Source organism: Rhodotorula paludigena (genome assembly GCF_050403205.1).
Source record: "Rhodotorula paludigena JCM10292 DNA, Rt_paludigena_JCM10292v1_ctg6, whole genome shotgun sequence".
NCBI classification, from domain to species: domain Eukaryota; kingdom Fungi; phylum Basidiomycota; class Microbotryomycetes; order Sporidiobolales; family Sporidiobolaceae; genus Rhodotorula; species Rhodotorula paludigena.
This window is the reverse complement of record NW_027481452.1, coordinates 355271-382752: the sequence shown is the minus strand read 5'-3', so window position 1 is coordinate 382752 and position 27482 is coordinate 355271. Positions and strand designations below refer to the sequence as shown.

Below are 27482 nucleotides of genomic sequence, written 5' to 3'. Positions count from 1 at the left end.
ACTTCATCGCTTTCCAAAGACAACCCGTCGATGGCACCACAGCATCGCCTCGAGCCAGCTCCTTGTACCCGTGTGCTGACATGCAGATCTCTGCGAACAGGCTCGCATTACCCACGATCCGCCCAAACGAGGTCGCTGCCATGCTGGGAAGTCCAGCATCGGCTGCGACCGCCCTCCCCTCGTTCGCGCTGTACGAGGGCTCGACGCATGCTGTCGACGACCATGACTTTCTCCCGTCGTGGAGCAAGACCCTGTCGCCGTCACCGAGGCTCGGCCCGACGGCATTGAGCAGCGGCGCCCGCGCCGCGAAGGACACCCCGACCGGGTTGGACCTCTTTGGCGCCGACTTGACGGTCGGTAGGGTGGTCGAGGACGTCGTTATGTCGGAGGCAGCAAGTAAGAGCGGCGCGCCTAATGTCGGCACGGGTTTGAGTCCTGTGCTCGCTCCAACCCATCTCGCGACGTCGCCTCTGCCGCTCGCCAGCGGGGCCGATAACGAAGGCAGCCCCGTCTTCCCGGCGCAAGCACGCAGCGCGTTCGAGTCGTCCTTCAGCAAGTTCCATCAGTCGCCCTCGGCCGAAGCTTCGACCTCCCGCCAGTCCCCCCTCCTTCGCCGCAAATCCTCTCTCGCTGAAGCTCCGGCACCCCTCTCTTTCGCCAACGTCGCCAACCTGCCCTCCCTGTCGCCCGAGTTGCGAATGGCCGAACTCGACAAAGACCCCTTTGCGGCGGACAAGAAGTCTCCGGTTCGAGCAGCTCGCCAGCTCGATGGATCGGCCAGCTTCGCGCAGAGCCTGCCCGAGGGGCTGCAAAGACGTGCGACGCTGGGCGGAACGCAGGAGGCTCGCATCCAGGCGCATTTGCTCATTCGCTTTCCGTCATTGCGTTCCCGCTGACTGTCCTCCTCGCAGGCATACGCCAAGCTCGAGTTTCCTTCCTTCGACATCTACATTCAGAAATTGAGCGTCATCATTGGCCGACGCCCCGCCGCTCCACTTGCATCTCCTGCCTTCCCCGTCCTACCGCTCGAAGACGCACGAAGCGCCGGCATGTCGCTCGAGGACTACATCCTGAGCTTGACGAGCGAGACGCCGGCTGTGAAGAAGGAGGAGACGCTTGCGACGATCGACCCGAATACGCCTGCGCCTGCACTGTCGCCGAAGGGTAAGGAGAAGGCGGTCGACGACCCCTTCTCCGAGTTCGTGCGATCATCGCCTCCACCCGCCTCTTCCATCGCGGTGGAAGCTCCCATCCCTTCTGCTGCCCCTGCTCCGGCATCTACCGCCTCAGCCGTGCAACTCGCCGCGCCGCACCCCGCGCAGCCCAACGAGGCGCCCGCGCCGCTCCAAACCGACGTCGACCTGGGTCCGCTGCGCGCCGTTTCGCGGCAGCACGCGCGCCTGTACTTCGATTACGATGCTGGGTCATGGGCGATCGAGGTGCTCGGACGGAATGGGGTGGTGGTTGAAGGGAAGTGGCGCGCGAAGGGTCAGAAGGTGCTGCTCGTCAAGAAGTGCGTTCCCTCCTCTCCGTCCAAGATACGCAGTCTGACCCTCCCCTCACAGGACCAAAATTCAGATCGCCGAGCGCATATTCCACTTTGTCTTGCCCACTATCGACGTCGTCGCCGTCGGCGCGGACGGCAAGCCCGAGCCGGTCACCTCGCCCGAAAAGGCCAAAGCCAGGACCAAGCAGCGATCGTCGGGCAAGGTGTCTACGAAGAACAAGTCGGGTGCAGCAGACGACGAATTGTCATCGAGCCTGTCCGAGGTCTCGGATAGCGATGTCGAGGCTGTCCAGCCTACGAAGTCTTCCTCGACCAACGCCGCGGCTCCTGCGGCCGCTGCACCCTCCGCCGATGCTTCAATCGCCCATGCGTCCGCCCTTCCGCCTCTCCCTCCAGCTGGAAAAACCGCTTTTTGGTCGTCCGCCACGCCCAAACCGCGTCCTCCTCTCCCCTCAAAAGCTCCCGCTACGCGTTCTTCGAAGAAGCCGAAACCGCCGCTCAAGGAGCCCTCTCCGCCTGCACGCCACTCCGCGCTTGACCGGGATCCGCGCGCGTCGCCTGTCATTGACGCGGATGAGCTCGAAGCCGCTCGCCGCCGCGCCGCAATGGTTGCGCAACTACTCGGCGGCGCTGGCGGGCCGAACACGAACGCTGCCCTCGTGCGCGCGGCGGCTGAGGCACAGCGCCGCCTAGGCGGGAAGGGCAAGCCGCCGATGCGATCTGCAGGGAAGGGGCCAGGCAAGGGAAAGAGCCTGCCGCCACGCTCGCGCCGCCCTTCTTGGGACGCCGACGAGGAGGACAAGTCGAGCTCGTCCGACAGCGACGATGACGACGAGGAGCCAGATGCGGAGGGCACGCTGCTTGCGGCGCTCGACGCGGACTTGATGGACGTCGACGAGATCATCGACATGGTTGGCAGCGGCCACGGCGGTGGGAAACACCTCGTCAAGCGCAGTGGTTCCGTCTCTCTCGAGGATTCGCCTATTCCCGCGTCGGCTCCGGCCCCCGCGGTCCCAGCGAGCGCTGTCGAGCAGGTCTCGGCGCCGCCTCCTGCTCCCGCAACTACGCCGGCCGCTCCTGCGCCCTCTGCGCCAGCGCCACCCAAGACCGGCGGCAAAATGCCGGCCAAGCAGCCGCGGAAACGACGCGGCGCATCGCTTTCCGGCGCATCCGCCGCCAAACCGCCCGTCTCGACGCCAGCGGCGGCTCCCGCTCCCGCCACGGCCAATCTCTCCTCTGCACTCCCGCCTCTTTCTGCGCTGCCCGCGCTCCCGACTCTTTCGCCGGCGCCGCCGACCCCTGCGACGCTCTCGACATCGTCTCTTCCGCCTCTCCCGCCGCTCAAGGCCGCCGCTGCGAGTCCTGCGCCGGCTGGCCTTCCAGCGTTGCCGAAAACCACGGCCGCGCCTATCGCGCCCGCCGCGACTGCGAGCAAGTCGTCGACAGCATCCGCGGCGGTCAAGCCTGCGCCCGCCGCTGCCTCGCCCGCTCCAGGTGCCGCGCCCGTGCCGGCAAAGAAGCCCAAGTCGCACAAGAAGAAGCCGACGAAGGCCGAACTCGCCGCTGCAGCGGCGGCAGGCACGGGCGTCGCGCCCGACAAGGCGAACGGCGACAAAACGGCGGGCGACAAGGCCGCTGCCGGGGCGAAGGGCGCAGCCGCCGGCGAAGCTGGAGCGGCGCCGGTCAAGCCGCGTCCGTCCCCGTACGCGCCTGCACCGCTTCCGCCTGGTGTTCCACCGCCAGATGCTGCGCCCGCCGACAACCCGACGGCGAAGCCGCCGTACACGTACGCGTCGCTCATTGCGCAAGCGATCGCGACGTCCGAGGCGAAGAAGCTCACGCTGCACGAGGTGTACGACTGGATCGGCACGCGCTGGCCCTTCTTCCCCGAGGGGCAAAGCGGATGGCAGAACTCGATCCGGCACAACCTTACGCCGGCGAGGGGCTTCCTCAAGGTCGTGCGCCGCGCCGACGAGCCGGGCAAGGGCTCGTTCTGGGAGATCGACCCGACGCAGATGGGCAGCTTCGACGGGCACCACTTCCGCGTCAAGCGCGCCGAGGGCGCTCCGGCTGCGGGCGGCTCGTCGAGCTCAAAGGCCAAGGCGGCCGCTGCAGCCGCCGCAGCCGCAGCGTCGGGCGCCGCAGGAGCTTCGCCTTCACCTTCACCCGCCATCGCCGCCGCCGTCGACGCGAGCACGAGCACGACGGCCAAGGTGAGCGGTGCTGCGCCGCCTGCGCCCGCTCGTCCGTCTGCGTCTCCGGCTCCATCGGGCTCGTCGACAGCTGCGAACAACGCCGCCGCACTCGCCAAGCCGCTTCCCATCGTCGTCTCGCTCATCCCCGACTCGTACGTGCGCCCGACTCCGCCGCCCGAGAGCGCGTCAGCGGCGGCCAAGGACGACCTGACGGCGGCGCTGATGGAGAACCCGCCGATCGTGCTGCACGAGGGGACGCTCGTCATCTCGCCCGAGATCTTCGGCAACCTGACCAAGAGCCGGCTCGACGAGCTGCAGAAGATGCCGGCGAGCAAGGCGCTGCAGATCCTCCAGGCGCAGGTCGTGCAGCACTTCAAGGAGAAAATGCGCAAGAAGTCGAGCGGCGGGCACAAGGGTGCGTTCCCCTCTCTGCGCTCGTCTCTCCTTTGGACCGTCGCAACGTGAAGCTAACTCTTCTTGATGCACTGCAGGCGGGAGCAAGGCAAGCGCCAAGCGCGCGCGCGAGTCGGACGCCAGTCTCGCGGCATCTACGTCGTCTGCGCCGCCCAAGCCCGCCAAAGTCCCGAAAAAGGCGCCCAAGAAGGCGTCCTGAGCGAGTCGTTTTTGCACGGCGGATGGCGACCATCCGAGTTTGCGCTGGTGCGGAGCTGGAGCCTTGGTGGATGCGGTTGCTCGCGTGCGTTGTCGATTCGAGGCGGTGCCTTGGCGGCGTTTTGATCCTCGCAGTGATCTGCGATCTGCTGTCTGTTACTTGTTCCTCCCCTGTTGCTGTCATTGCGAGCCGTGGTTGTTTACATACTGTGTGTGTGCGGGAGGAGGGGGGCGGGGTGAGAGGTGTTTCGGCGCGTGTGAGGCCGGGACGGAGAAGCAAGCGGGGCACGAGCGGAGGTCGGAGCGGGCCGTCCCTGGGCCTGGGGAAGGCGCGGTCGAGGCCCCGTGTGCGGCGCGCGCGCGCCAACACCGAGAGCGGCGCTCACTGCCGCCTTCGCGCGTCCGCCGTGTCCGCACAAGGCGCTTCCAAGCAGCGCACACAGCGGCCATGACGACGTTCCAGTCGCTGGCGCTGCTGCAGCAGGCGCAGGCCCAGCAGCAGCAGCAGCACCACCACCACGCCCCGCAGCAGGCGCAGGCGCACCGCCCAGCCGCGACAGGCAGTGCGGGCGGTCCCAACGCGGGCACCGCCACCGCGAGCGGCTCGGCGGGGGGATCGAGCGGCCCGCCCGAGAAGAAGAAGCGGCGCAGGACGGCCGAGGACGGCAAGCGGTACCCGTGCGACTTTGAAGGCTGCGGCAAAGGTCCGTCCTCGCCGCTCTCGCTAAGCGACTCTGGCGCGACGCCCACTGACGGTGTGTGCCCTGGGCCGAGTGCAGCCTTCTCCCGGCCAGACCATCTCAGCCGCCACAAGCTCAACCACAACCCGACCCAGGTCTACGAGTGTTCGCGGTGCGCCTCGTCCTCGTCCGCCTCGGACGTCCGCCATCGTGCGCTGACCCTCGCCTGTTGCTTCTGTACCGCAGATGCCCAAAGACTTTCGTGCGCATGGACTTGCTCGTGCGTCATACCGAGCGCCACGAGCGCAAGGAGCGCGGGGAGGAGCCCGCCGACACGGCGCGGAAGGTGGACCGCAAGCGGGCAGGGTCTGTCTCCGGGCCAGGAGGGGCAGGCGCGGCGTCGGCGACGACGAGCATGAAGAAGTACGACATCCCCGCCATGCCCGCAGGACCGCCCTCGTCGGCTGCAGTCTATGCCGCCGACCAGAACACGGCGCTCCAGCAGAGCATCTTCAACGCCTTGCCCGGCTCGACCGTACACATCCCGCCCATGCCAGCCTTTCCGCACATCCCAAACCACGATTTGAACGTCCACACCCCGTCGTCCGCTACCTACTCGACCCTGTCCCCTCACGCCCTCTCCGCGCACTCGGGCTCACCCGCCGACAACGCCTTTTCGAACCCGCAAACTGCGCCTAGCTCACTTCCATCTGGTCCCTCGCCACCAGGAGGCGTGTTTGCGAGCTCGCTCGTCATCCCGACGGACTTTGCGGGCCACACGCCCGACGGCAGCACGATGTCCGCCCCGACGCCTCAGCCCGCCGCGGCGGCACATCAGCCGTCGCCGGGCGGTCTGTCACTCGTCGACCAGGCCCTCGCGGCGGGCCATGCGTTGGCGCAGGCGCAGCATCAGCATCACCAGCATCCGCCACCGCAGCACCACCCGACTCCTCCCCAGCCTCATCCCGTCACGCACCACTCGCCTTTCGCATTCAACGCCAACCCGCCGCTCCACCCCATGCCCTCGCATCACGACTTCGAGGAGCCCTTCAACTTCCTCTCGACTAACTACGGCGCGCCTTTTGCGTCCAACTCGGACTACTCGTGGCTGTTCGCGCCCGACCAGAGCTTCGACGTGCACTTTGCCGCGAGTCGCCCCGCGTCGCCCGGCGCAGGGAGTCACGACTTCCTCGCCGCGTTCGGGCAGGGCGGGTCGGGCATCCCGGGGACGCAGACGCCCGCGCGCCTTGCGGCGGTGGCGAACGCGCTCGGCGGGCACGGCAACATCAGCAGCCAGCTCGACAAGGTGTCGCAGCAGCTCGAGGCGACCGAGCAGCAGCAGCAACAGCAGCAGCAGCAGGCGCTCGACTTGCTCGGACTGCATGGCGGCGCGCCGGGGAGCCCTGTCAAGCTTGAGCCGGTCGAGGAGGAGTCGTCGATGGACCTCACCGAGTCGGTGCGTTGAACCCTTCGCTATCACTCGGATCAGAATCCTGATGAGATGACTCTGCAGATCCCGAACGGATACCACAACTCGCACGACGTGGTACCCGATCCAAACGATGCGACGACCTTCGTTGACGATGCAACGCGGACACGCGTGCTCGACTACCTTGGCGTACGCTTTAGTCTGCTGCTCTTCTACATGAGCACTTGGCTGACTTTGCCGTCTCGCAGTCGGACTGGTCGCACCTCCGCGACGACCCTCGTCTTGGCGTGCAGCAGATGGCCTACTATCTCGCCCTCTTCTGGGTCAAGGTGCACGAGACGCAGGCGCCTGCTGTACACCGCGCCTCGTTCCGCCCGGCAGCCGCGCCTACACCGCTGCTACTGTCGATGGTGCGTTTCCCAGCACTTGTCGTCCGCGAGCAGAACTGACCGTGCTGGTGGTACTTCGATGCAGATGCTCGTCGGCTCGTACTTCGCACCGGCAGAGTCGTATCAGCTTGCGGTCCAGCTGCATTCGTGGTTCCGCGGCAAAGTTCTTTGCGTGCGTTTCTTCCTCCGCTAGTTCATCCCGCGCCGGCTGACCTCCTTGTTCACACAGTCGCCTGACTTCCGTCCACGGTCCGAGGTTTGGCTTATGCAGACGATGTTGCTCATCGTCGTCTTCGGCAAGCTCTGCAGCAGTGCGTTGAGTCGTCTTTGAGGACCGAGTGTTCAGCGCTGAGCATTTTGTCCTGCAGCTCGTATGGACCACGAGATGGCGCACATCTTCCAGTCGTCCTTCATCCAGCTCGGGCGACGAAGCGGCCTGTTCTCGCAGCGTGCGATCGAGATTCCGCTTGACAAGGAGGACGACGTCGACTTCCTGTGGCACGCCTGGATCGAGGAGGAGGTGTCGAAGCGGTTGGCGCAGATCGTGTTCGCGCTGGACGTCGAGCGTGCGTTTCGTTCTTGCTGCGACATACTCGCTGAGCGAGCGACTGACCTTGCTCGATCGAGATAGACGCTGCGTTCTTCCGCCACGCGCACACCCTCTCCGCGTTCCAGATTCAGCTGCCTCTCCCGTGCGACGAGGATCAGTGGGAGGCGTCGACGGCGCACGAGTGGAAGCAGCTGCACGACCAGCAGCGCCAGCCGATCCAGTTCATCTCGGCGCTCAAGGCGAGCTTGACCGCTGTCAACGAGGCGACGTCGCTCAACCCGTTCTCGCGCATCGCTGTGCTGCATGGATTGCTTAGCGTCGCGCAGGATCTTCAGTGGTGCGTCACTCGTCGATCAGGTTGAGGAGTGGTGCCTGATCCCCTCCTCTGCAGGCGCGACCACGTTCTTGGTTTCTCGTCGCCCGAGCGGAGATCGCAGAACTGGCGTGACATGATGTGCGTCCGCTTCTGCCATATGTTTCAGCTCGCTCTGACATCTCGCGTACAGCTCGTCGGCGTACAACCTGTGGAAGCAACGACTCGATGAGGCGCTCGTGCACGCACCGCCAGCGACAACTCAGCTTCTCCGCGCAAGCATCAGTCTGTACGCGACGGCGCAGATCACATTCAGCATCGACATTCACGAGTGCGTCCTCTCCGTTACTGATTGTCACCTCGCCACTGATCCGCTTCGTCCCCTCAGGCTGCAGATCTACGCCGGTGCCGAGACCGCCGCGGGCCTGATCGTCTCCCCCGCCGTCTTCCACGCAACCGAGCAGCGCATCCGCATGTGGTCCGGCTCGCGCGAGGGCCGCGCGTCGACCTGGCACGCGGTGCACTTCCTCCGCAGCTGCCTGCAGCACTGGCGGCAGTCGACGGCCGACTTGGCGTGAGTTACGCTCGCTTCTGTGTTTTCCGCGATCGAATCTTGCGCCTGCGCGGAAATGCTTATGGAAGTAGCACTTGCTGACGCCATGCTCATCGCAGTGGCTGCTTGCACCACCGCTGGACGGTCTACCTCGCCTTCCTCGCGGTCTACGCCTTTGGTCGCTCAAGTACGTATCGGTGTGTTTCTTGTTGACGCAGTACTAACGAAGTCACCGCTCACAGCTTCGGGTCACCCCGCCCCGCCCTCGGCAAACCACCAGGAGGCGGCGATGCGCTACCTCGACGGCATGTGCACCGGCACGCCCGACGGCCTTCTCGCCGTGTCGAACAAGCACAACTGCCTTGACTTGTGCATGACGGTGCAGGAGTACATTCGCGACACGCGCTGGGAAGTCGGTGAGTGGCGGCGTTCCCGACTTGCTTCCGTGGTTCAGCAAGACTGACCCTTTCCGGTGCCTGATCACAGTGCAAGACGCTGCTCGCATCCTGCACAAGCTCATCAAGCAGCAGCCCGGCACTCCCGCAACCTGATCCCCTCTTGTCTATACCCGTCTCTCCGTATACATGTCTCGTGCGCTCCTCGCGGCCCCGATCGACCCCAACACAGCCTAGAAACTCCACTGCGCTCCCGCACAAGACCCTGTCCCTGTCTCGTGACTATCCCTTGCATGCCCCCCGATCGTTTGCGGTTGTTCTGGTTTCCGTGTACTGTTTCCTCACCCTCTTCTCGCCGTATTCTTCAGCTCCTCGCCTAATTACAATGCAGTGCTCTCGCCAAATTCGCCTCGGACGTCGAGAGACAGGAGAGCTCACGGTCGAGATGGTCGTCGGCTCTCGCAGATCACGCTGGCAAAACGAAAGCCACTGACGTCTTGGGTTTCAATTTTGTGTGCCACGCAGGACCACTCTGTACTGTAAGAGAAAGGCGAGAAGAGCCTAGACGATCCGCCAGGGGAAGAACCGGAACCGAGGGGAGGCGGGAACGGGGGACGAGGCGGTCGTTTACTGGAGCTTGGCCTTGAGGAGCGCCTTGAGCTCGTCGGCGTCCTCGGCGAACTTCTTGATGCCTGTTGTGTCACGCCAAACTCGTCAGCGGCCGCAGAAGCAAGTAAAGGCTCATGGAAAGTCGAAAAACGACGTTTCAGAGCCGAATCGAGGAGAATCACCCTCGTGGAGCTTGTCAAACGCCATCCGTTCCTCCTTGAGACTGGACTGGAACGCCGATTCGTCGTCAACGAAAGTGACCTTCTCCTGCGCCGGGCCGAGGTTGTCGACCGAGAGGCGCGGCTTGACCTCGACGTCCATGTCCTTGAGCTCCTGCAGCAACTTGGGCGCAATTGTGAGGAAGTCACAGCCCGCAAGCTCGAGGATCTCCGAGGTCTGCGTCGGGGAGGAAGCGGGAGTCAGCCCTGGGCGTCTGGGACCGTCTGGAAGCGCCCGGGAGCGCCAGAGACGGCTGGAAGGCCGCTGACGGCTCCACTGCCGCAGAAGGTACGGCCGGGTCACTTACGTTGCGGAACGAAGCGCCCATGACGATGGTCTTGTAGCCGTGGGTCTCTGTCGGGCGGAAAGAGGGCAAGAGAGGTGAGCAGGAGGTCCCGGTCGACATCGACGCCAAGTCGAACGGACGCACTGTAGTACTGGTAGATCTTGGTGACCGACTGGACACCGGGGTCGCTGGCGCCGTCGTAGTTGCCCTCCGGCTGGTTCCTGTAGGAGAAGGCAAGAAGAGAAGGTCAATACAAGGTTCGGTGGCGCTTCTTCCGGTCGTCCCCGGTGCGCGCCATTCTTCCAGTACAAGCTCAACCGAGTCATCTGCTCGAGCTGCACAGCGAAGCGACGAGAGACTCACTTCTTGTACCAGTCGAGGATGCGGCCGACGAAGGGCGAGATGAGCGTGACGCCCGCCTCGGCGCACGCGACGGCCTGCTGGAAGCCGAAGAGGAGCGTGAGGTTGCAGTGGATGTCGTCCTCCTTCTCGAGCTCGCGCGCGGCCTGGATGCCCTCCCACGTGGACGCGATCTTGATCAGGATGCGCTCCTTGGGGATGCCGAGCTCCTTGTAGAGCGCGATGAGGTGTTTGGCCTGCGAGCGGCGTGTTCGTCAGTCATTGTTTAAGCTATCGAGCGCATTAGAGAACCCGGCAGAGGGAAGGCGCGGCGGCGCCGACGCACCTTGGCCTTGGTCGCCTCCTTGTCGTACGAGAGGGCGGCGTCAACCTCGGTCGAAACACGGCCGGGAACGACGTTGAGGATCTCCTTGCCGAACTCGACGAGCTGAACGTCGCACAGTAAGAGCGTCAGCGGAACAGGCTCGACTACCGAGGTCGCGCCCGAGCGGCGCGGAAGGGACGCACGAGGCGGTCGGTGGTCGCGTCAACCTGGGCGTCGATGTCGCTGTGGACAAGAAAACATTCAGCACGACTCGAAGCCGAAGAAAGAGCCTCGCGAGCACGCACCCGCCCTTCTGCTTGCCGTACTGGACGGCAGTGTCGATGAGGCGAGCGTAGGCGGGCTGCTTGACGGCGGCGAGGATGAGCGACGGGTTGGTGGTCGCGTCCTGGGGCTTGTAGGCGGCGATCGCTGCAGATCAAGATGCAAAGGAACCGAAAGGAACGTGGTGGGCCCGGTGACGAGTTGGGGTATGTCGGAAGCCAGTCGTAGAAGCGTCCCGTGAGCAGCAGCGGATGTCGATTTACGTTGTGAGTGTGTCGAAAGCACGAGTGAGACGCAAAGAGTGGGCAAAGCGCGAGGAGAGAGCATCGGGGTCAGCGGTCCCCTCAACGACGACGACGGCGAGGGGAGGGCGTGGACGGACACTCGAAGTCGCCCGAGTCCGAGACGACGGTGGTGTACTTCTTGAGCTGCTCGAGGGCGTTGGACATGGTCTGCACGAGTTGCGCACGAGGGTCAGCATGGATGCGACTTTCTGACGATTGCCCGTCCTCAGCGAGGGACCGCGGGGTCATCGATTGTGCGCGCGCGAGCTCACGTGTGTTCTGCGAGGTGTACGGGTTAGCTCAGTCTGGGTACTCGTGTACTGCGTCTGCTGCTACGCACTTGTGAATGTGCGCGAGGCGTGAGGGGAGGGAACGAGCGAGGCCGAGGCGAGGGCCGGCCGTGAGCGCATCCGCTCGACAGCCTCTGTGCCCTCGGCTCGCTCTCGTCCGCAACGTTTTCTCTGCCTGGACGTGCTCACGTTCTTCACTCGTGCTACACTAAGACCGTGCTTGACGGGCCAGAGCCGTATCGCTCGAGTGACGTTCTCGCTCGTCCCGCTCATCCTGCTTCGTCCAGGCGTGCCGAGGGACCCCGCCCAACGCCACTCGACGCTAGACCCCCTGTCCGAGTGTGATACGGCTGTGTGTCGTCTCACTCTGAGCATTCCCTCGGCAGACCGCCAAGCCGGTCGCCTTTGCCTGATCGGGTACTTCCGATTTTCCGAAGCAACTCGACCGTGCGAGAACAGTGCAATCATTCAGCTCGATGTCAAGGCAATTGTCGGCGTGACATTGATCATATGTACATGGCCTGTGAAAGTCTGCGTTCAAGCGGGGGCTCATCCTCGACGTCCACCCCGTCAGAGCACCCCATCACTCCTCAATCATCCTCCTCAGCCTCTCCCACACTTTGGCGCCAACCTCTCCCTCGGCCCACTTTGGGCTCCCGAGGGGCTTCATCCGCTCGTTGCTGAATTCGAGGCCCTGGCCACGCGCGAGCGGGTTCGCAGCGACGTACACGGGCACCTCGGCGTACTGGTGCGCGAGGTTGCCGAACGGCATGCGCGCGAGGAGCGGGCCGCCGAGGTTGACGAGCGGGAGGATGAACGAGGGGAGGATGTTGGCAGGGGCGTTGCTGCGGGTCGTCGAGAGCGAGTCAGTGGAGTGAGAAGGTCAGGAGGGAGAGGAGGACGGACGTGAAGACGTAGCCAGGGAAGAGGTGCGCCGAGCGCAGCTTCGGGAAGTGCTTTGTGAATTGCTGTGCACCGCCAAGAAAAAGAACGCACGCCAATGCGAGTCAGTAAAAACTGCCTGCAGGAGCGAAAGGCTCTGCTTGAACGCACCACGGCCATCGCATCGCCCAGCGCGCCGTCCTGCTTCCCCTGCCCCATGATGCGGCCGAGCATCCACCTGTTGCGATGCTCAGGCTTCTCGAGCTCGATGTCGTCCGCGTCCGCCGGCGGGCCCTGGGCGCCCCCGGGCGCGCACACCGAGAGCCAGGTGTCCTTGAGCGTGCCCGACTGGGCGAGGAGGTACGCGAGGCCGAAGCGCGAGAGCGTCTGCACGGCAAAGTGCGCGTCGTGCGCGGGCGTCGAGGCCGTCAGCTCGTACTTGCCGGCGGGAGGGCCACCTGGAGGAGAGGGTGCATCCGGGTGAGCTCGACTTTCCAGGCCGAGTACTCGGACAAATCCGCGCAGCGCACAGTGCTATCACGAGACAGGAAGAAAGCCGAACACGCACCCTGCGTCGTGACGAGGTAGTCGATGCCGTTTGAGCCGGCCTTTGCCTTGATCTCCTCGGCTACGCGCTTGACCTCGTTCACCGAGCTGTATAGTACTGATAGTCAGCTCAGTTCTAGCGGATTCCGAATCGGCAAAACGCACGAAAGGTCGGCCTTGATGAACTCGAAGGTCCTGCCGTCTGCGTTCTTGCCCGCTTCGGCACGGCAGCGCTTGACCACGTCCTGCCCGAGCTGCTCGTTCCTGCCGATGATGAAGACACTAGCGCCTGCCTGTGCGAAACGAAGTCCGACGGCGGCGCCGATGCCCTGGGCTGCGTAGACAAAGAAAGCGTCAGCGGGATGATCTGCGCGGAAGCAGTGCGGGAAGAGGGTGGTCGAAGGACGTACTCCCGCCTGCGACTGCGGCGGTCTTGCCCGAGAGGTCGAGGCGGGCGTTGTGCTTTGCTGCGTCGGTGGACGAGGGCATTGTGGGAGTGACGATCGAGGAGGGACAAGAGATCCAGCCGAGTGGGGAGGAGAGCAAGCGAGGTGGGAGCAAGCGGGGCGGGGTTCAGGTGCGGGCAGCGGGGTCTGTACACGGCTATCTCGGGTGCTCGCAGCAGAGACTGGGCGCAGGAAGGAGAGAGCGGCGCACGCGAGGACGGATCGCACCTTGGAGCGACTCGCTCATCTCGGCCTCGCCTGCATCCGCTCACACGCGCGCACTTTGTGCGAAGCTACGGTTCAGTAGCTGATCAGGGCCCACCATGTCGGCCCAAGGTCCCGCCGCTGCTGCAAACCCAGCTGCCGAGGCCCCCGCTGCTCCTGGCTTCGCTGGAGCTGTCAAGCAGGCCGCCCTCGTCTGGATCGGCATCCAGGCAGTCCAGTACTTTGTCAGCGGTGCGTGCACCCTAAAAGTTACCCGTCAATCAATCTCACGAAGCTGCACGCGCAGGCAAGAAGCCCTTCTCCTCTCCGACTCCCCCTCCTCCTGCCGGCACCCCCGCAACTGCCCAGACGCCCGACGGTGTGGCGCCCGCTGGCCCGGCTGCTCCCGTACAGGCCAGCACAGAGCCGGGAACAGCGGCAAAGCAAGCCCCGCCGCAGCCGCTCGTCCCCGTCTGGCCGCCCAAGGCGTTCCTCGACATCTCGCTCAAGCTCTCGCCCGAGCAGGACCCGCTCGCAGTCGACCTCAACGACGAGTCGTACCCGGGCGTGACCTGGACCGGCGTCGAGTGGAGCAACACCAAGTGGTCGCACGTGTGGGAGACCGAGTGGGACGTGCCCGAAGCCGTCCAGCACAACGGCAGCTTCTACCTCGACGCGTTCGTCACCCGCGCGGGTCAGTCTCCTGTTCCGGGCGACGAGACATACCCGGGCGCGGGCGAGGTGCTGCATGTCCGCCGCCAGCTCAACCGCTACAACCGCCAGCGCCGCGTGCGCGCGACCAAGAACCTCCTCACGGGCAAGTCGGACGACGACGACGAGGAAGAGGACGAAGAGACCGAGGCTGAGAAGAACGCTCGCCCGATCGTCTCGTTCTACCACCCGAACGTGACGCTCGAGCTCGTGTGCGATTCGGGCGCGGTCAACTATGCGGGCCTCCCTCCGCCCGTCAAGCAGCACGTGCAGGTCGCGCGCGACGGCGCGCGCACGTACGACGGCAAGCAGGCCTACTTCCCGATCGTGTTCCCCAACACGTTCTGGGAGCTGTCGCACCAGCTCAACCCGCTCAACGCGTCGACGACGCGCCTGCCGCTCCGCGTCGAGCTCAAGCCGACGAGCCACTTCAAGTTCCAGCTGCTGAGTACCATGGACGACGCGTTCACCAAGCAGAGCACGGCGACCGGGGGCGGCGGGGGCGAGCTCGACGAGATCAAGCGCATCCTCATCGAGACGAACCCGCTCCTCCTCATTACAACCGTCGTCGTCTCGGTCCTCCACATGCTCTTCGAGGTGTGTTGCTTGCGTGCTGTGCCCGTCGCGTCTCGCGTTTTGACGCCGCCCCGTGCTCCTTGCAGTTCCTCGCTTTCACGTCGGACGTCAAGCACTGGCGCAACAAGAAGGAGCTCGTCGGTGTCTCGGTCAGGACGATTCTTGTCAACGTTTTCACGCAGACTGTCGTCTGTAAGTCTGCCTTCCCGCCTTTTCTGTCATCAATCCGGCGGGGTCACACCCCTTGCTGATTACGTTATCATCTTGTCCCTTGCGCCCCTGTCACCTGCTCACTTCAGTGCTCTACCTCATCGACCAGTCGGAAGAGACGAACTACATGATCATCCTGTCATCCGGCCTGGGTCTCGCCATTGAAGCTTGGAAGATCACCAAGTACGCATGCTTCGCTTGCCGGTCCTTCTTTCTATGGACAGTGAGCAGGAACTGACGCTTTGAACGTCTGCAGGGCCGTCGACATCCGCGTCGTCCCGCATCCTTCGCGACCGCTCCTCCCTTACCGCATCGACATCAAGGACAAGCACGTCCTGACCGAGGACGAGCTCAAGACGCAGGAATACGACCGCCTTGCGTTCAAGTGGGTCGCGTGGGGCACGACGCCGTTCTTGATCGGGTGCGTTTCCGCAGCCACTGTTTTATCCGCGGTCGGTCCCTGACTGGCCTTCTCGTGTGGTGCTCAGCTGGACCATCTACTCGATGCTGTACCAGAGCCACCGCTCGTGGTACTCGTTCGTCATCCAGACCCTCACAAGCTTTGTCCAGGTGCGTCGGACTCTCCCTTCGCTCGCCGTCTCGCACCCTGACCCCCTTCTCCCGCCAGATGTTTGGCTTCGTGCAGCTCGTTCCGCAGCTCATCATCAACTACGTGCGTCTCACCTCGCGCCCGCAAGCAGTGCAGGCCGTCGAATGCCACTCGCTGACTCTGCGCTCGTGACGCTCCCTGCAGAAACTCAAGAGCGTCGCGCATATCCCGATCAAGGCGATGGGCTACAAGGTGTTGAGCACGGTGATTGACGGTGAGTGATATCCACCGAGTCGGATCGGTCGTTCGTCAGACTGCGCGAAGAGCGTCTTCCCCTTGCCTCAGCCCGTGCTGACTTGTCCTTGTCCTCAACGCACAGACTTCTTCTCCTTCATCATCAAGGTGAGCGAAAGACGGAGTCCACGGGAAAGGGCAGCAGACTCATGCCTTTTGCGACCGCAGATGCCGCTCCTCCACCGCCTCGCGTGCTTCCGCGACGACGTCGTCTTCCTCATCCTCCTCTACCAGGTCCGTCCTTTGATCTCAGCACTTGCAAGTGACCACAACGCTCATGCGTCCCCGCCTGACGTGCACGCAGATGTACATCTACCGCGTCGATTACTCGCGCGAGAACGAGTACGGGCAGAAGCTCACGGACGACGAGGCCAAGCGGCTCGCGCTCGACAAGGACAAGGCGCGGCTTGGTAAGGAGGCCGAGGTCGAGAAGAGCGAGGTCGCGGGCAAGGGGAAGAAGGCTGTGGCCGAGAGCAGGAAGAACAAGTGAGGCGGGTGGGGAGCCGCGTTCCAGGCTTTGATTGGGGGCGGCGGCGTAAAAGGGTCACAGTGATACATTCGGCAAGATTCGGGTCATTTCTGTCTCTACGGCTCGAGAAGCGAGGTCACCGCATGTGAGCGCCACACATCGAAGCTCGCGAGCCGTCTCGCCTCAACCTCGCGTATCCACGTCTTCCCTCCCCACCCATCCAAGCTCTCCGGCGCTGCCGTCTTCGGCGCGGAGGCGCGCAACCTCGTCCCGCACCCACGGCGGGATGAAGAGGTCCTCGTGCAGGTCGGCGAAGGGCGTCGAGGGCATGGGAGAGTATTGCGCGAGCGCGGCCGAGGTAGCGCTGTTTGTTCGACAATTTCGGTTAGAGGAGCGGGAAAGGGATAATGTCACGGTGAGAAGAGTGAGGCAGGCCGCACCCGCACTTGTGACGCAGGACAAGCTCGTCAATCTCGAAGTTTCCGCTGTGTGGCAGCAGCGTTTCAGGTTTAGGCCGGGTCACTTGAGCAGAAGAACGACGCACCTGAAGCTCCGGCCGTCCTCCTCGAGCATGGCGAAAGCTGCGTCGGCAACGATGGACGGATGGCGGGAGTGCTGCTCGCGCCCTTCCTTGCCAATTAGAAGGCGGATCGCTTCGGTCGAGATGTAGGTGAGTGGCCACAGTGCTGCAAAACTCCCGACAAGATGAAGGAGCTGGAGGTCAGCTCGAGCGGGCGGTGACCTTCTCAGACTCCAAAGCAAGTCGAGCCGAGCCGCACCGTTTACTCCAACCTTTCCGCTGAGCTCTCCCGCCAGCCCGACCGTCGCAAGGCTCATGCCAAACTTGGCCATGGCATAGCCGGTGCACGACCCGAGCATCTCCGGCGTGAGGTTACCGCGCAATGGCGGTGCGAGGGTCAGGACGTGCGGGTTGCGGCCGGCCTCCGCCGACGCGAGGAGGTGCGGGACGGCAAACTTGGAGACGAGATAGGTGCCCCGGCCGTTGATGGCGTTCATGAGGTCGTACGTCTTGACACTCGTGTTCTGCGAGTCGGTGAGGGAGATGGCCGAGGCATTATTGACGACAATGTCGATGCCGCCAAACTTGCTGGCAGTCTCTTCGATAGCCTGTGGCTCGTCAAATCAGCACAGCGACTGAGCATGCGCCCGTGAGTGAACGGCGCGCCTGTTCGATCTGGTCAGCCTGGCGGATGTCGACGACGAGCGGGAGCGCGGTCCCGCCGGCCTCCTCGATCGCTTCTGCGGCCGTATAGATTGTACCAGGGAGCTTCGGGTGCGGTGTCACGCTGCAGACAGCTGCTTCAGCCTCGAGCATGCCCGGCCGTCCGGCAACCAAGAGAGCGAAAGTGCAGACGCACGTCTTCGCGGCGATGGTGACTTGTGCGCCGGCTTCTCTGGCGAGCTTGAGCGCGATAGCGAGGCCGATGCCTCGGGACCCGCCAGAGCTGGACACGGAAGGAGCGGAGTGAGCCGATGTGGGGGCAAACGACTGATGAGGACAAGGCGAGCGCACACGAAGACACGAGGCGCTGTAGCAAGGGGCATGGGGAGTGAAAAGCTCAATAGCTTCGACTCCGGAGCGTCACGGAGCTGCACGAGTCGTTGGACGAGATCGACCAAGCTGGCGACGGAAGTTCGGCGACTTGTGCTCCCGGCCTCCACCACGTCTGCGCAGGGCACAGTCCCCTGTAGAGAGCACAGTCAGCACAGTGACGTGCCGAGGAGCAACCCTTACCTCGACGAGCCGCTCGTACTCCGCCCTCCTTCGTCCTCCTCATGACGGCTAAATCTGGCCACGCGCCGTTCTACCCGTCGGGCCACTCTGCGACCGTGCTTCGCGCTCATCAGGCCCGTACGGCGGAGACCTGCGCCGCACGGCTGCTCCCGCTTCTTCAGCCGACAGACTCGCTCCTCGACATCGGCTGCGGCCCGGGCACCATCTCGTGCGGCTTCGCGGCATACGTCTCGAAGGTCGTCGGCGTAGAGCACCCGAGCGCATCGAGCGTGCTCTCACAAGCCCGTCAAGCAGCAGAGGCGCAAGGTGTCGCCGACAAAGTCACCTTTGCCGAAGCGGATGCACTCGCCCTCCCCTTCGACGACAACAGCTTCGACGTCGTCTACTGCAACCAAGTCTTGCAGCACGTGCCCGAGCCCGTCAGCGTTCTGCGCGAGATGCGCCGCGTCGCGCGCCGCCTCGTCTTTGCGCGCGAGGCCGACCGCGGCGCGTTTGTCCACTTCCCGCATACGCCGCTCATCCAGCGCTTCGACGAGCTGTGGACGCTCGTTGCGCGTGCCGGAGGCGGTGAGCCGGATGCCGCGAGGCACCTCCGCGCGTGGGCGCTCGAGGCCGGGTTCGACGAGGAAAAGGTCGAAGTCGCAGCTGGTGCCGAAGCGCCCGATGTCGCCGAGTGGAGTGCTTCATGCGCCTCGAGGCTCAGAAGCAGCGGCTTCAGGGACAAGGCGCTCGAGCTCGAGTATACAACGGAGGAGGAGGTCGAGGATATCGCGCTCGCATGGGAAACGTGGGCGAAGGACAAGGACGCGTGGTTTGGATATCTTCAAGGCGAGTTGCTGGCTCGGCCCTAGACCATCTCAAATATTGTGGTAGACTCTAGAGATAGACTGGATGGCTTACGCATACGCAGAGGAGCCGCACAGCCACTGTGACCGTCCTGAGCCTCCGGGCTGCCTGCTCCAGCGGACATGAAAGCGAAAATCGGCCGTCTGCGAAGGTCCCTCTTTCTTCCCCAGCATTTCGACCCACTACTCGCCACACGAGATATCTGCAAGCACGTTTTGCTTCGAATTTTGCGAGCGCAAGTGGGGGAGGCGGTGCTTCCGCTCAATCCTCTTGCTTTGACGGTGCGCTCGTCGCCGCCTGAGGGGGCGAGGCAGGGTCCACGGACCTCGACACAGACCTCAGGAGCTTCTGCTCTGCTGGCTTCGCCTGCCAAGAGGATTCTCGGTCGTCGTCCCGCTCGCTCCTCCTCATCAGTCCGCCGCGTGAGGGAGCGACAGACAAGGCTCCAGGCGACCTGAGCCTGCCCAGATCGGTCGAGGGTGACCCTGCGTAGGTGTCGGCTTCGCCCGAGCGGGCCATATTCACCCGACTGACCCCTTCATGCCACTCGACAGGTAGATCCCTCTAGCATATACCCCTTGACGACCTCTCACGCGCACATAGGACTTCGACGACACTGAAGGACATCCTGAGACTCTGCGAGTTACCTCTGATACCCATCATGAGTCACAACGAGACCTCGTCGACGGGGTGTCCCATCAGCGCCGTCCTCCCGCACGACCCGGTTCCCTTCTTCTCCAACGGCGACGTCAACTTCAAGGCGCACGACGTCGGGTGGCTCTGCTGTGGTATTATGGCCATCGTTGCGACGATCACGTCTCTCTGGCTTATCTCGAAACACCTCGTGCGCCCGCATTTCAGCTCTTGCGCCGTACTCCTGAATCGACCTTTCGCTCTCCAGGCATTCTTCTACCATCCGACCGAGCAACGCCACATTGTCCGCCTCCTCCTCATGCCCGTCATCTACGCCCTCTGTTCCTTCCTCTCGTACTACTTCTACAAGCAGGCGCTCTACTTCCAGCTCCTGCGCGACTGCTACGAGGCCTTCGTCATCGCAGCCTTCTTCTTCCTTCTACTCTCGTACCTTTCGAACCCGCCTCCAACGCCTGCAGACCCGTGCCCGCGTCCGTACGCGACCAAGGCGGAGCGAAACGCCAAGCTTCGGTCGGTCTTTCGCGACTTGCACCTCAAGAAGTGGAGGTGGCCGCTCGGGTGGCTCAGGTGGCGGCCAGCCGGTGGTGGCCCCGGTGAGGGAGAGGTCAGTACATTCGGGCGCTTCCAAGCCTACATGCTGAATCGTCAGATTGCCGCAATCTGGCGAGATGCTGCGATTTTGGTCTGGGTTCCCGAATGCTGACGCATGCGTTTACTAGGCCTTCCTGTGGTGAATGCGCGTCTGCATTGGGCAGTATGTCATCGTACGGCCCGTGTCGACCTTTGCTTCGGTTCTCGGCGAAGCGACGGGTGTGTCTCCCGCTGCTTCATATACTGTGCGCGAATGACGGATCTCTGATGGTTATCAGGCTATTACTGTCTTGTAAGTAGCCGATAGAGGGGCTACTGGGCCCATCAGCCAGATCTGGGCTGACCAGCCCGCCGGTCGGTTCGTTGCACGCAGGCCTCGTGGTCGCCCAAATTCGTACACGTGTGGTCTGCAGCCGCCATCACCATCTCCGTCACTGTCGCGATGTAGTGCGTCCACATTCTCTCTCGCCCCTCTCGCCCCTCCCCCTCGTTCTCGGCGAGATTGTCGGCTGAACCGTACCCACACGCGCAGTTGCGTTCTCCAGCTGTACTGGCCGCTTCGCGGACCTCTCAAACCCTACAAGCCGGTGCTCAAGGTGCGCTAACTCCGAACATCCCTCAACAGGAAGCCCAACTAACGTTCCCGAACGCTCCTCGCAGTTCCTGTGCATCAAGCTTGTTGTCTTCCTCACATTCTGGTGAGCCGAGCGCCCGCCCACGAGCCTTCCCGACCTCCGGATAAGGCTGACGTTACACGACTGGACAGGCAAGAAGCTAGTGAGGCGATGACCGCTCGGCGACGCATTCTGGCTCGGCTTGTTCCCCCAGCTAACGCTTAGACGCTGTCGCAGGCCTTCACTTCCTGATCACGCTCGGCTGGATCAAGGATAGCGAATACTGGACGGCCGAGGAGATCGTCGTCGGCCTCGCCGCTCTTCTCTCCTGCGCCGAAATGGTCCTCTTCTCCTTCCTGCACGTCCGGGCCTTCACCTACCTCACCTACCGCGCTCTCGCTCCGCCTGTCGCCTTCGACGCCGATGGCATACCTCTGACGCCCGACCTGCCTGGACTGACGAGCGGTCCCGACCTCGCGCCCGCCGCTGCATCGGAATGGTCCGCCCTTCCCGACCTCCCGTCCGCCCCGCGCGTCAGGCCGCACCCTTCACTGGCCAGTCCGAAGCTTGCGAAGGACTTCGACGCATCGCTCGGCTTCGCCCCGACTAAGGCGGACGGTCTCCCGCTCCTGCACCGCACCAGGCGCTGGCCGGCGCTCAAAACGTGCCTCAATCTTGGCGACCTCGTCTCCGAGCTGCGGAAGGAGACGCGCTTTGTTGCTCGTGGCGGGAAGGATTGACAGCATCACGCTGCTCGAGGTGACCAGGGCGGACGACCTTGAGAAGGTCATGGGTGCAGCGCGGCCGTCGGCAGGAAAACCCGACAGCCGAAACGGCGAGGACGACAGCGGCCGCGAATGGCGCGACGCGGAGATCGGCTCGGTAGCCAAGGATATGGAGAGGCCGGGCCAGCACCAGACGAGGCAGAGGGAGGGGCGGGGCGAACGGATAGATCCGCTTCGGCCTATCGGTGGGACTTTCGAGCAGCTGCCGCGAGCTTGCCAGTCGATGCAGTACGTCCCGTCGCCCTACGTGCTCGCTTGCACGACGGTGCACTCACCTAGTGGCTTCTCCAGTCAAATCAACTCGCAACATCCGCGCCGTCCGCCACGTCTCGCTGAGGCTCCTCTTGCGCCACCGCCGCCCGGCTCCACTCTCATACGCGTTCCTGCTCAATCTTTTGGTCGCCAAGAACATTCGAACGACTCGTCGGTGGCAGCATCGCACGATTCGGGAAATCACCTCCCGCAGACTTCTGTCCGGCCGACCTCGTATGTTCCGCCCCAGGACAACGACTTCACTCCCTCGCCACCGCCTTTTGCGCACTTCCCTCCGACTCTGCCGACTGTAACGTCCCATTCGGACACAGCTCCTCGACTCGACCGTCCGGCTCGCGGTGAACCTCCTCTGCGCAGACCAGCGCACCGCTACGTGCACAGCGAGACGACCGTGCGGCTTCTCGGCGAACTATCAGCCCCGTCACGACAAGACCCCGCTTGGACGATGGCCGCGCCGGCGTCGAGGAAGTCGCAAGGGCTTCCGCCTGGTGCAGCAGCTCCGTTCAGCTGAGGCGCCGACTGGTCTTTCCCTGTTTGCGCAATTATTGCTTTACTACCCGCTGTCCCCATATGAGCCCTAATCACCACGTTGTTGCATTCCTTCCGCACGCTCGCAAACCTCGCACTTTGCACCTTGTCACGCACGTCATAGCAATGCAACTCTTTCAGCGTTGCTGCACGACCTCTGTTCCGTCAATCGATCATCGAGTCGCCTTCGCCGGGCTCCTCGTCGTCCAGTACGAGCCAGAGAGCGCGCTTGACATACTCGAGTAGGCGGGACGGCGCCTTCTTCGCTCCTGCCTCCAACGAGTCTTGCGCCTGCGTCGAGGTCGAGTTCGGCGCTTGATCGTTCAACACTGTGCTCGTGCGCGACGAGGAGGAGGACAGAACCTGAATCTCGGCTTTCCTGCCCAGGTGAAGCATGTACTCGAGCTCGCGGCTACGAGTCGCCAGAAGGGGTTAGCGCTCGGTTCGACAGGCGTCGGAGTCAAAGTCCGACGCACCGCCACTCGTCCGGAAGGGTTGGCCTCCTGAGCATCGCCAGCGCCTTGGTGCGGTCCTTAGCGGTAAGCAGAAGCAGCTCGTCGCGGTCAATGCCAAGCGCGTCCCATTCGGAACCCTTGAGCCCGAGCCACTGGATCCGCGGTACGACGAGGTTGTCAGCATCATGCGACTGGAGGGATGAGCCGAAGCGATAAACGGAAAGGATGTCAAGACCGTGCGGGTCGGCGTCGACGAGGGCGAAAATCGGGACGCTGCACAAGCCTGTGTCAGCTCGACTATTCGGACGAGCGAACTTGAGAAAAGCTCACTCGGGAAGCTCTCGGGCGAGCCGATTGAGGAGCTCTCGCGTGGCGAGATCTGGATAACCTTTGCCGGTGAAGAGGATGCCTTCGCCCAAGTCGCTGTCTTGCAGGATTTCAGGCGTGACGAGCGACTGGAAGACAGACTGCAGGAGTAGATGGTGAGCGTCGATAGCGGTGTATAGAAGCGAGCCAAGCGCCGCACATCCTTCTCGACGACCAGGATCCACTTGACGTCTTGCGTCTCGATTCGCTCGATGCTTGCGCTCGTCGGCACGAGAACGCCCTGTTCGACAAAAGTATTAGTAATGGCGCGTATGCAAAGGTAAGAGGCAACGCACCGTGTCGCCGCCAGTCACCTCGGACCCATCGTTCAAGACGAGCTTCAAGGCGCCCGCGAACAGACCTTTGGCAGTTGCGGCTACGTTGAGATCGCTGCGCTTGACTTGCAGCGTGGCAGCGAGGTCGTCGACGAGCTGAAGAACGAGGTCGTCACGAGAGCTCGGGCCGCGGCAGCAACGAGGACGCACCGAGTCGACCACGGACTGCTTGCCGAAGAGACCAGCGTCGCGGTAGTACAAGTCGCGCTTGGTCGAGACTACACCCGTTTTGAGCCCTTCGAAGACTAGCTCGATGACCTTGAGCAGCGCAGCTGGCCCAGGCACCGAAGGTCAGCGCGAGCCGAGTGCCGAGTCCGGACGAACTCGCCGAGCTCGCGCCCACCCAGCCGCAGGTTCCCGCCGTGACCATAGCGACGAGGGAACACGAGACGCTGCGTCTTGCGCGCGGCGCTACCGGATGCGACGAGAGCCGTGTCAACTTGAGCGAGGTTGAGAAGGTGTCGACGAGAAGGCCAAACCCGTCTGTACCGCCGCGCTTGGCCAGCACGATCTTGACTTGCTGCCACGCGGACGTAGGAGCCTCTTCTCTCGTCTGCTGCGAAGCGGGTGGCTGGTGATCCGGCACAAGGGCGTCGACGACCTGCGACAGAACGGAAAGAGCCAATCGCTCGAGAGCTTCGATAATGGCGTGTCTGCGCTCGCCCCGTATGGGTTCAGCACACCAGATACAGAGTCCTCACCTGATCAAGGGTGTGTACGCACCGTTTCTCCGACTGGCTGAGCGGCAATCCGGTTGCCGACGAGACGGTCGGAATCGGCGCCAACTGGTAGTACCGCGCTCCATCGTCTTTATCGTCTTTGACGCCGCCCTTCTTCAACGCCTGGTGTCGCCCGTCGCCGGAAGCGGACAGGCTCGCGGTGGGCGATTCCTCCTCCTCCGCCTCCTGCTCAATCCCCACCCGCTGGTCGACTCGCTCCAAGTCCGCCCCCCTCTCGGCTGAAGCCTCGTGCTCCGTCCTGCGAACTGCCACAGGCTCCTTCCTGACGTCGGCGAGCGGGTCGACATAGCCGAAGAAGGCGTCCATCTCCGCCTGCGTCGGGCTCTTCGGGCGACCGGCGCAGCCGGCGGCTGCAGGACGCGCCTCAGCGGCCGGCCGCTCGGTGATCGCGTCATCGTCGAAAGGAGACGGCGAGCGTATCCCTGGATGCCTGTTGGCGTGGGAGGGCGAGCGCTCGGGCGAGTCAAGGTTGGTTGTCGAGCGAGAGACGATAGGGGAGTGCGCCGAGCGAGGCTTGCCGGCGTGCCAGAACGTCTCGTCACCTTCCTGCAGCTCTATCCAGTCGAGCGAGTGGTTTGAGACCGTCGCCTCGACGGGCATTGTCGAACGCGAGAGAATGAAGAGTGGCGAGTCGAGGAGATCGAAGTCGCCCAGATGCGGCGTGACGGGTTCGGGCACGGGCGTGCTCTGCTCGCAAGGTGACGAAAACGACAGCTCGGGCAGCTCGTCGCTCGCTGCACCGAGGTCGCCCGTCCGGCCGGCTGTGTCCTCGACGAACTCGTCGCCCTCGTCCTCCTGCGCGTCACCATCGCTTGCGAAGCCGCCGTACCCGTCCCGAGGCACTTGGTCGCCTTCTGTGAGCATGCTGAACGCCGTACTCGCGACCGAAGAGGTGCGCTCGCCGTGGAAACCGGAGCGAGCTGCTGCAGGCGGAACGGCAGCGCGCAGGCGCACAGCGTCGTGCGCTCGCGCGGGGGACAGCTGATCGTCCCAGTCAAGCAACTCAGACATGGCAGATGCAAGCGAGAACCGAGGAGAAGCGAGATGAGGCGAGCGAGCAGAGAAGGGAGGGCCGCGCCGTCCCGACTTTCGCAAAGAAACCCAGAAAAAAGCACTGCTAGCGAGAGACAGGCTCAGGCGAAAATCACAATACGGCGGTGCCATTGCGACCCTACCTTTGTGCGATTCGAGTCCCCTCACTTCGACGTTCCCGTCCCGCTCCCGCTCGCGCTGGGCTTGCCGATCCCGCCGCCCTTTTGCACGTGCGTGAATGCGCCCTCGGCAAACCACTTTGCATTCGCCTCGTCGACCTTGCTGCGCATCTTTGACGGGTCGACGAGCTCGAGTCCTGCAAGCCAAGCGAGTCAGCCGAATGTCTTCGACCACGGCAAGAGAGAGGCGACGGACCTTGCACGGGCGTAAACGCCAGAGATGTGGCGAGACCGGATGTCGCTGTTCCCGAAGTCGGCTTGATCGACGCGAGACGACCCTTCAACGACTTGGAGATTTTCGCTGCGCCGAGCCATGCACAGGTCAGTTGCGCTCATGAAAGAGTTCAAAGCGGGCAGCGACGTACCCTTGCTGCGCGCCTCGCCCATGTTGGCGCGTACTCGCCCGCTCGACGAGCCGACCATACCCATGCCCTGGACGTCGTCGTACGCCCCGACCTCCTCCTCGGCCTCGCCAAACCTGAGGCGATTCTGCTGTTTCCGCAGCTCGGTCTGCGCGTACGCCTCCTTCGCCTTGCGCGCACTGTAAGCCGTAACAAGAACGTTGAGTTAGGGAGGGTCGGCCACGCGAGCCGAATAGGCGAGACGACGCACCGCTTTCCACCGCGACGGTTCTTCTTCTTCTCGTCCGGAATGGGCAGTGCTTTAGTGACCTTTTTCGGTGGCGGCCTCGCGAGGCGCTCCATCTCGCTCTCGAGTTTCCCGCGCATCTCATCGCCGAAAGCGCCCGCGGGCGAGCTCTTGGCGATGTCGACGCGCGCGGCAAGCGCCACCTTGGCGCCGACCTTGCGCTGCGCCTTCATGCGGTCTTCGGCGCGCGTCTGCTGCACGAGCGGGCACTGGTAGATGAAGCCGGTGTGGAGGCGGTCTACCGAGTGGGATGCGGTCGAGAAGCCCGTGTTGGCCCGCTTGACGGCGCCGAGGAGCTGCAGAAAAGCCGCGTCAGCCTCTGCAACGGTCGAAAAGAGCGGCGGAATGCGTACGTAGATGTTGGAATGGGGAATGCGACTCAGGCCGTGAAGACCGCCGGCGATACCGAGAATCTTGGTCGCCGTCTGCGTGCCGACGATGGCCGAGATGTTGGGTGCGAGGAGGGTGATGCGCGATTCAACGTATTCGAGAATCTAGCACAGAAAGCAGCGGTCAGGCGGCGCAGAACAAGGCGGGAGATGAGAGACGCACTGTCCGCTTGGACTGGTCGAGCTTGAACATCATGTCGCACGCCCCCTGGACAACCTTCCACTCCGTGTCGCTCAACTGCTGACCTTTGGTCGTCGCGGCCGTGACCTTGACGGCCATGACGGAACCGGAAGGGAGGATGCCAGCAATGTCGCCCTGCAGTTCGGGGCCGTTGCCGAGCGCGAGGATGACGCGACAGTAAGGAAGGGGCGCAGAGACGAGGGTGTCGAGTTCGGGGAAACGGGGAAGGTAGTGGTCGCGGATGAACTGCAGAGTGAGGGTTAGTGAGCGGCGGAGACTGGCGAAATGGGGCGGGGAAGGCGCGCACCTTGTGCACGACGAGCATCTCGTTGTCGATCTCGACGCTCAGGTTGTTGGCCTGGACAATGAGGAGGTACTCGCTGCTGTCCTGGTCGCTGGCGAGGTTGTCGTCGGGGTGTTCACGGTAGTACTCGATCTTCTGCTCGACGGCAACACGACGAAAGTCAGCGCAAGTGGGTCGAAGGTAGCAGCGGGAGAGCGGTTCGGACCTGTAGGACGTCGCGCATGGTCCGGCTGCCCTGCAAGCGCGCCACCTTGCCCACCTCGCTCACGGCGGCGAGGTCCATGGCGTTGACCGTGTCCGGGTCGACCTCTTCGGCGGGGCGCACGCCGCCCTCGGGCACGTGCATGTCGCCGTCCTGCACGCCTTCGAGCGCCTGCGCTGCCTCGTCCGCCGTCGCGTCGCCCTCCATCGCCTCGTCGTCCGCGCCTGCACCGCCGCTCCCGCTCGGCCCGGCCACCGCGGCGTCGAGCTCGTCGTCCAGGTCAGAGCCGCCGTCGAGGTCGTCGAGGTCGTTCATCAGCTCGTCCGCAAGGCTCGCCATCGTGACAGAGGTGCAGAGTGTTGCGGACGAGGTCAAGCGATGAGCGGGGGAAGTCATTCTCATCAAACAATCGCAAGACCTGCCGAGAAGGACTCGCTGTATTCTAGATAATGTATGAAT

The 27482-nt window shown here is 63.8% G+C and overlaps 11 protein-coding genes across 11 annotated transcripts; 6 read left to right on the top strand and 5 right to left on the bottom strand.

The window, feature by feature from the left end:
* Nucleotides 1-140: 140 nt before the first annotated feature.
* On the top strand, nt 141-4315 carry JCM10292_003156 (forkhead box transcription factor; the record flags this gene model as incomplete). The annotated part of the gene is made up of 4 exons (XM_076646880.1): nt 141-854; nt 912-1513; nt 1566-4117; nt 4194-4315. 4 exons carry the CDS (start codon nt 141-143, stop codon nt 4313-4315), a joined length of 3990 nt encoding a protein of 1329 aa, XP_076507641.1.
* A 447-nt stretch (nt 4316-4762) lies between these two features.
* On the top strand, nt 4763-8779 carry JCM10292_003155 (C2H2-type zinc finger protein; the record flags this gene model as incomplete). The annotated part of the gene is made up of 15 exons (XM_076646879.1): nt 4763-5018; nt 5094-5166; nt 5241-6450; nt 6508-6612; nt 6672-6833; nt 6898-6984; nt 7042-7123; nt 7181-7378; nt 7444-7699; nt 7754-7816; nt 7869-8006; nt 8064-8249; nt 8348-8415; nt 8471-8644; nt 8715-8779. The coding sequence occupies 15 exons, from the start codon at nt 4763-4765 to the stop codon at nt 8777-8779; spliced, it is 3123 nt and encodes a 1040-aa protein (XP_076507640.1).
* Nucleotides 8780-9250: 471 nt separating this feature from the next.
* TAL1 (sedoheptulose-7-phosphate:D-glyceraldehyde-3-phosphate transaldolase TAL1) lies at nt 9251-11132 on the bottom strand (the record flags this gene model as incomplete). Its single annotated transcript, XM_076646878.1, has 9 exons — nt 9251-9315; nt 9415-9628; nt 9759-9805; nt 9882-9958; nt 10101-10333; nt 10423-10524; nt 10605-10644; nt 10707-10830; nt 11066-11132. The coding sequence occupies 9 exons, from the start codon at nt 11130-11132 to the stop codon at nt 9251-9253; spliced, it is 969 nt and encodes a 322-aa protein (XP_076507639.1).
* Nucleotides 11133-11840: 708 nt separating this feature from the next.
* On the bottom strand, nt 11841-13174 carry JCM10292_003153 (putative short-chain dehydrogenase/reductase; the record flags this gene model as incomplete). The annotated part of the gene is made up of 6 exons (XM_076646877.1): nt 11841-12102; nt 12164-12225; nt 12311-12597; nt 12708-12793; nt 12851-13019; nt 13096-13174. 6 exons carry the CDS (start codon nt 13172-13174, stop codon nt 11841-11843), a joined length of 945 nt encoding a protein of 314 aa, XP_076507638.1.
* Nucleotides 13175-13454: 280 nt separating this feature from the next.
* Nucleotides 13455-16166, top strand: JCM10292_003152 (uncharacterized protein; the record flags this gene model as incomplete). The annotated part of the gene is made up of 11 exons (XM_076646876.1): nt 13455-13587; nt 13643-14643; nt 14709-14814; nt 14922-15015; nt 15089-15253; nt 15321-15402; nt 15461-15505; nt 15587-15656; nt 15762-15784; nt 15845-15910; nt 15981-16166. 11 exons carry the CDS (start codon nt 13455-13457, stop codon nt 16164-16166), a joined length of 1971 nt encoding a protein of 656 aa, XP_076507637.1.
* Nucleotides 16167-16328: 162 nt separating this feature from the next.
* On the bottom strand, nt 16329-17711 carry JCM10292_003151 (uncharacterized protein; the record flags this gene model as incomplete). Its single annotated transcript, XM_076646875.1, has 7 exons — nt 16329-16509; nt 16586-16630; nt 16690-16831; nt 16925-17273; nt 17332-17452; nt 17525-17611; nt 17680-17711. The coding sequence occupies 7 exons, from the start codon at nt 17709-17711 to the stop codon at nt 16329-16331; spliced, it is 957 nt and encodes a 318-aa protein (XP_076507636.1).
* A 231-nt stretch (nt 17712-17942) lies between these two features.
* JCM10292_003150 (class I SAM-dependent methyltransferase) lies at nt 17943-18752 on the top strand (the record flags this gene model as incomplete). The annotated part of the gene is made up of 1 exon (XM_076646874.1): nt 17943-18752. The coding sequence occupies one exon, from the start codon at nt 17943-17945 to the stop codon at nt 18750-18752; it is 810 nt and encodes a 269-aa protein (XP_076507635.1).
* A 656-nt stretch (nt 18753-19408) lies between these two features.
* JCM10292_003149 (OSTA/TMEM184 family protein) lies at nt 19409-20104 on the top strand (the record flags this gene model as incomplete). Its single annotated transcript, XM_076646873.1, has 2 exons — nt 19409-19591; nt 19649-20104. The coding sequence occupies 2 exons, from the start codon at nt 19409-19411 to the stop codon at nt 20102-20104; spliced, it is 639 nt and encodes a 212-aa protein (XP_076507634.1).
* Nucleotides 20105-20135: 31 nt separating this feature from the next.
* Nucleotides 20136-22175, top strand: JCM10292_003148 (OSTA/TMEM184 family protein; the record flags this gene model as incomplete). The annotated part of the gene is made up of 9 exons (XM_076646872.1): nt 20136-20211; nt 20271-20284; nt 20366-20439; nt 20525-20588; nt 20653-20690; nt 20759-20769; nt 20844-21270; nt 21374-21619; nt 22022-22175. The coding sequence occupies 9 exons, from the start codon at nt 20136-20138 to the stop codon at nt 22173-22175; spliced, it is 1104 nt and encodes a 367-aa protein (XP_076507633.1).
* Nucleotides 22176-22357: 182 nt separating this feature from the next.
* On the bottom strand, nt 22358-25099 carry SPO11 (DNA topoisomerase (ATP-hydrolyzing); the record flags this gene model as incomplete). Its single annotated transcript, XM_076646871.1, has 9 exons — nt 22358-22604; nt 22669-22920; nt 22978-23114; nt 23174-23254; nt 23310-23444; nt 23499-23620; nt 23677-23787; nt 23838-24001; nt 24072-25099. 9 exons carry the CDS (start codon nt 25097-25099, stop codon nt 22358-22360), a joined length of 2277 nt encoding a protein of 758 aa, XP_076507632.1.
* A 185-nt stretch (nt 25100-25284) lies between these two features.
* On the bottom strand, nt 25285-27362 carry PRP31 (U4/U6-U5 snRNP complex subunit PRP31; the record flags this gene model as incomplete). The annotated part of the gene is made up of 8 exons (XM_076646870.1): nt 25285-25436; nt 25496-25600; nt 25665-25840; nt 25912-26243; nt 26301-26441; nt 26500-26763; nt 26825-26956; nt 27027-27362. The coding sequence occupies 8 exons, from the start codon at nt 27360-27362 to the stop codon at nt 25285-25287; spliced, it is 1638 nt and encodes a 545-aa protein (XP_076507631.1).
* Nucleotides 27363-27482: the final 120 nt, after the last annotated feature.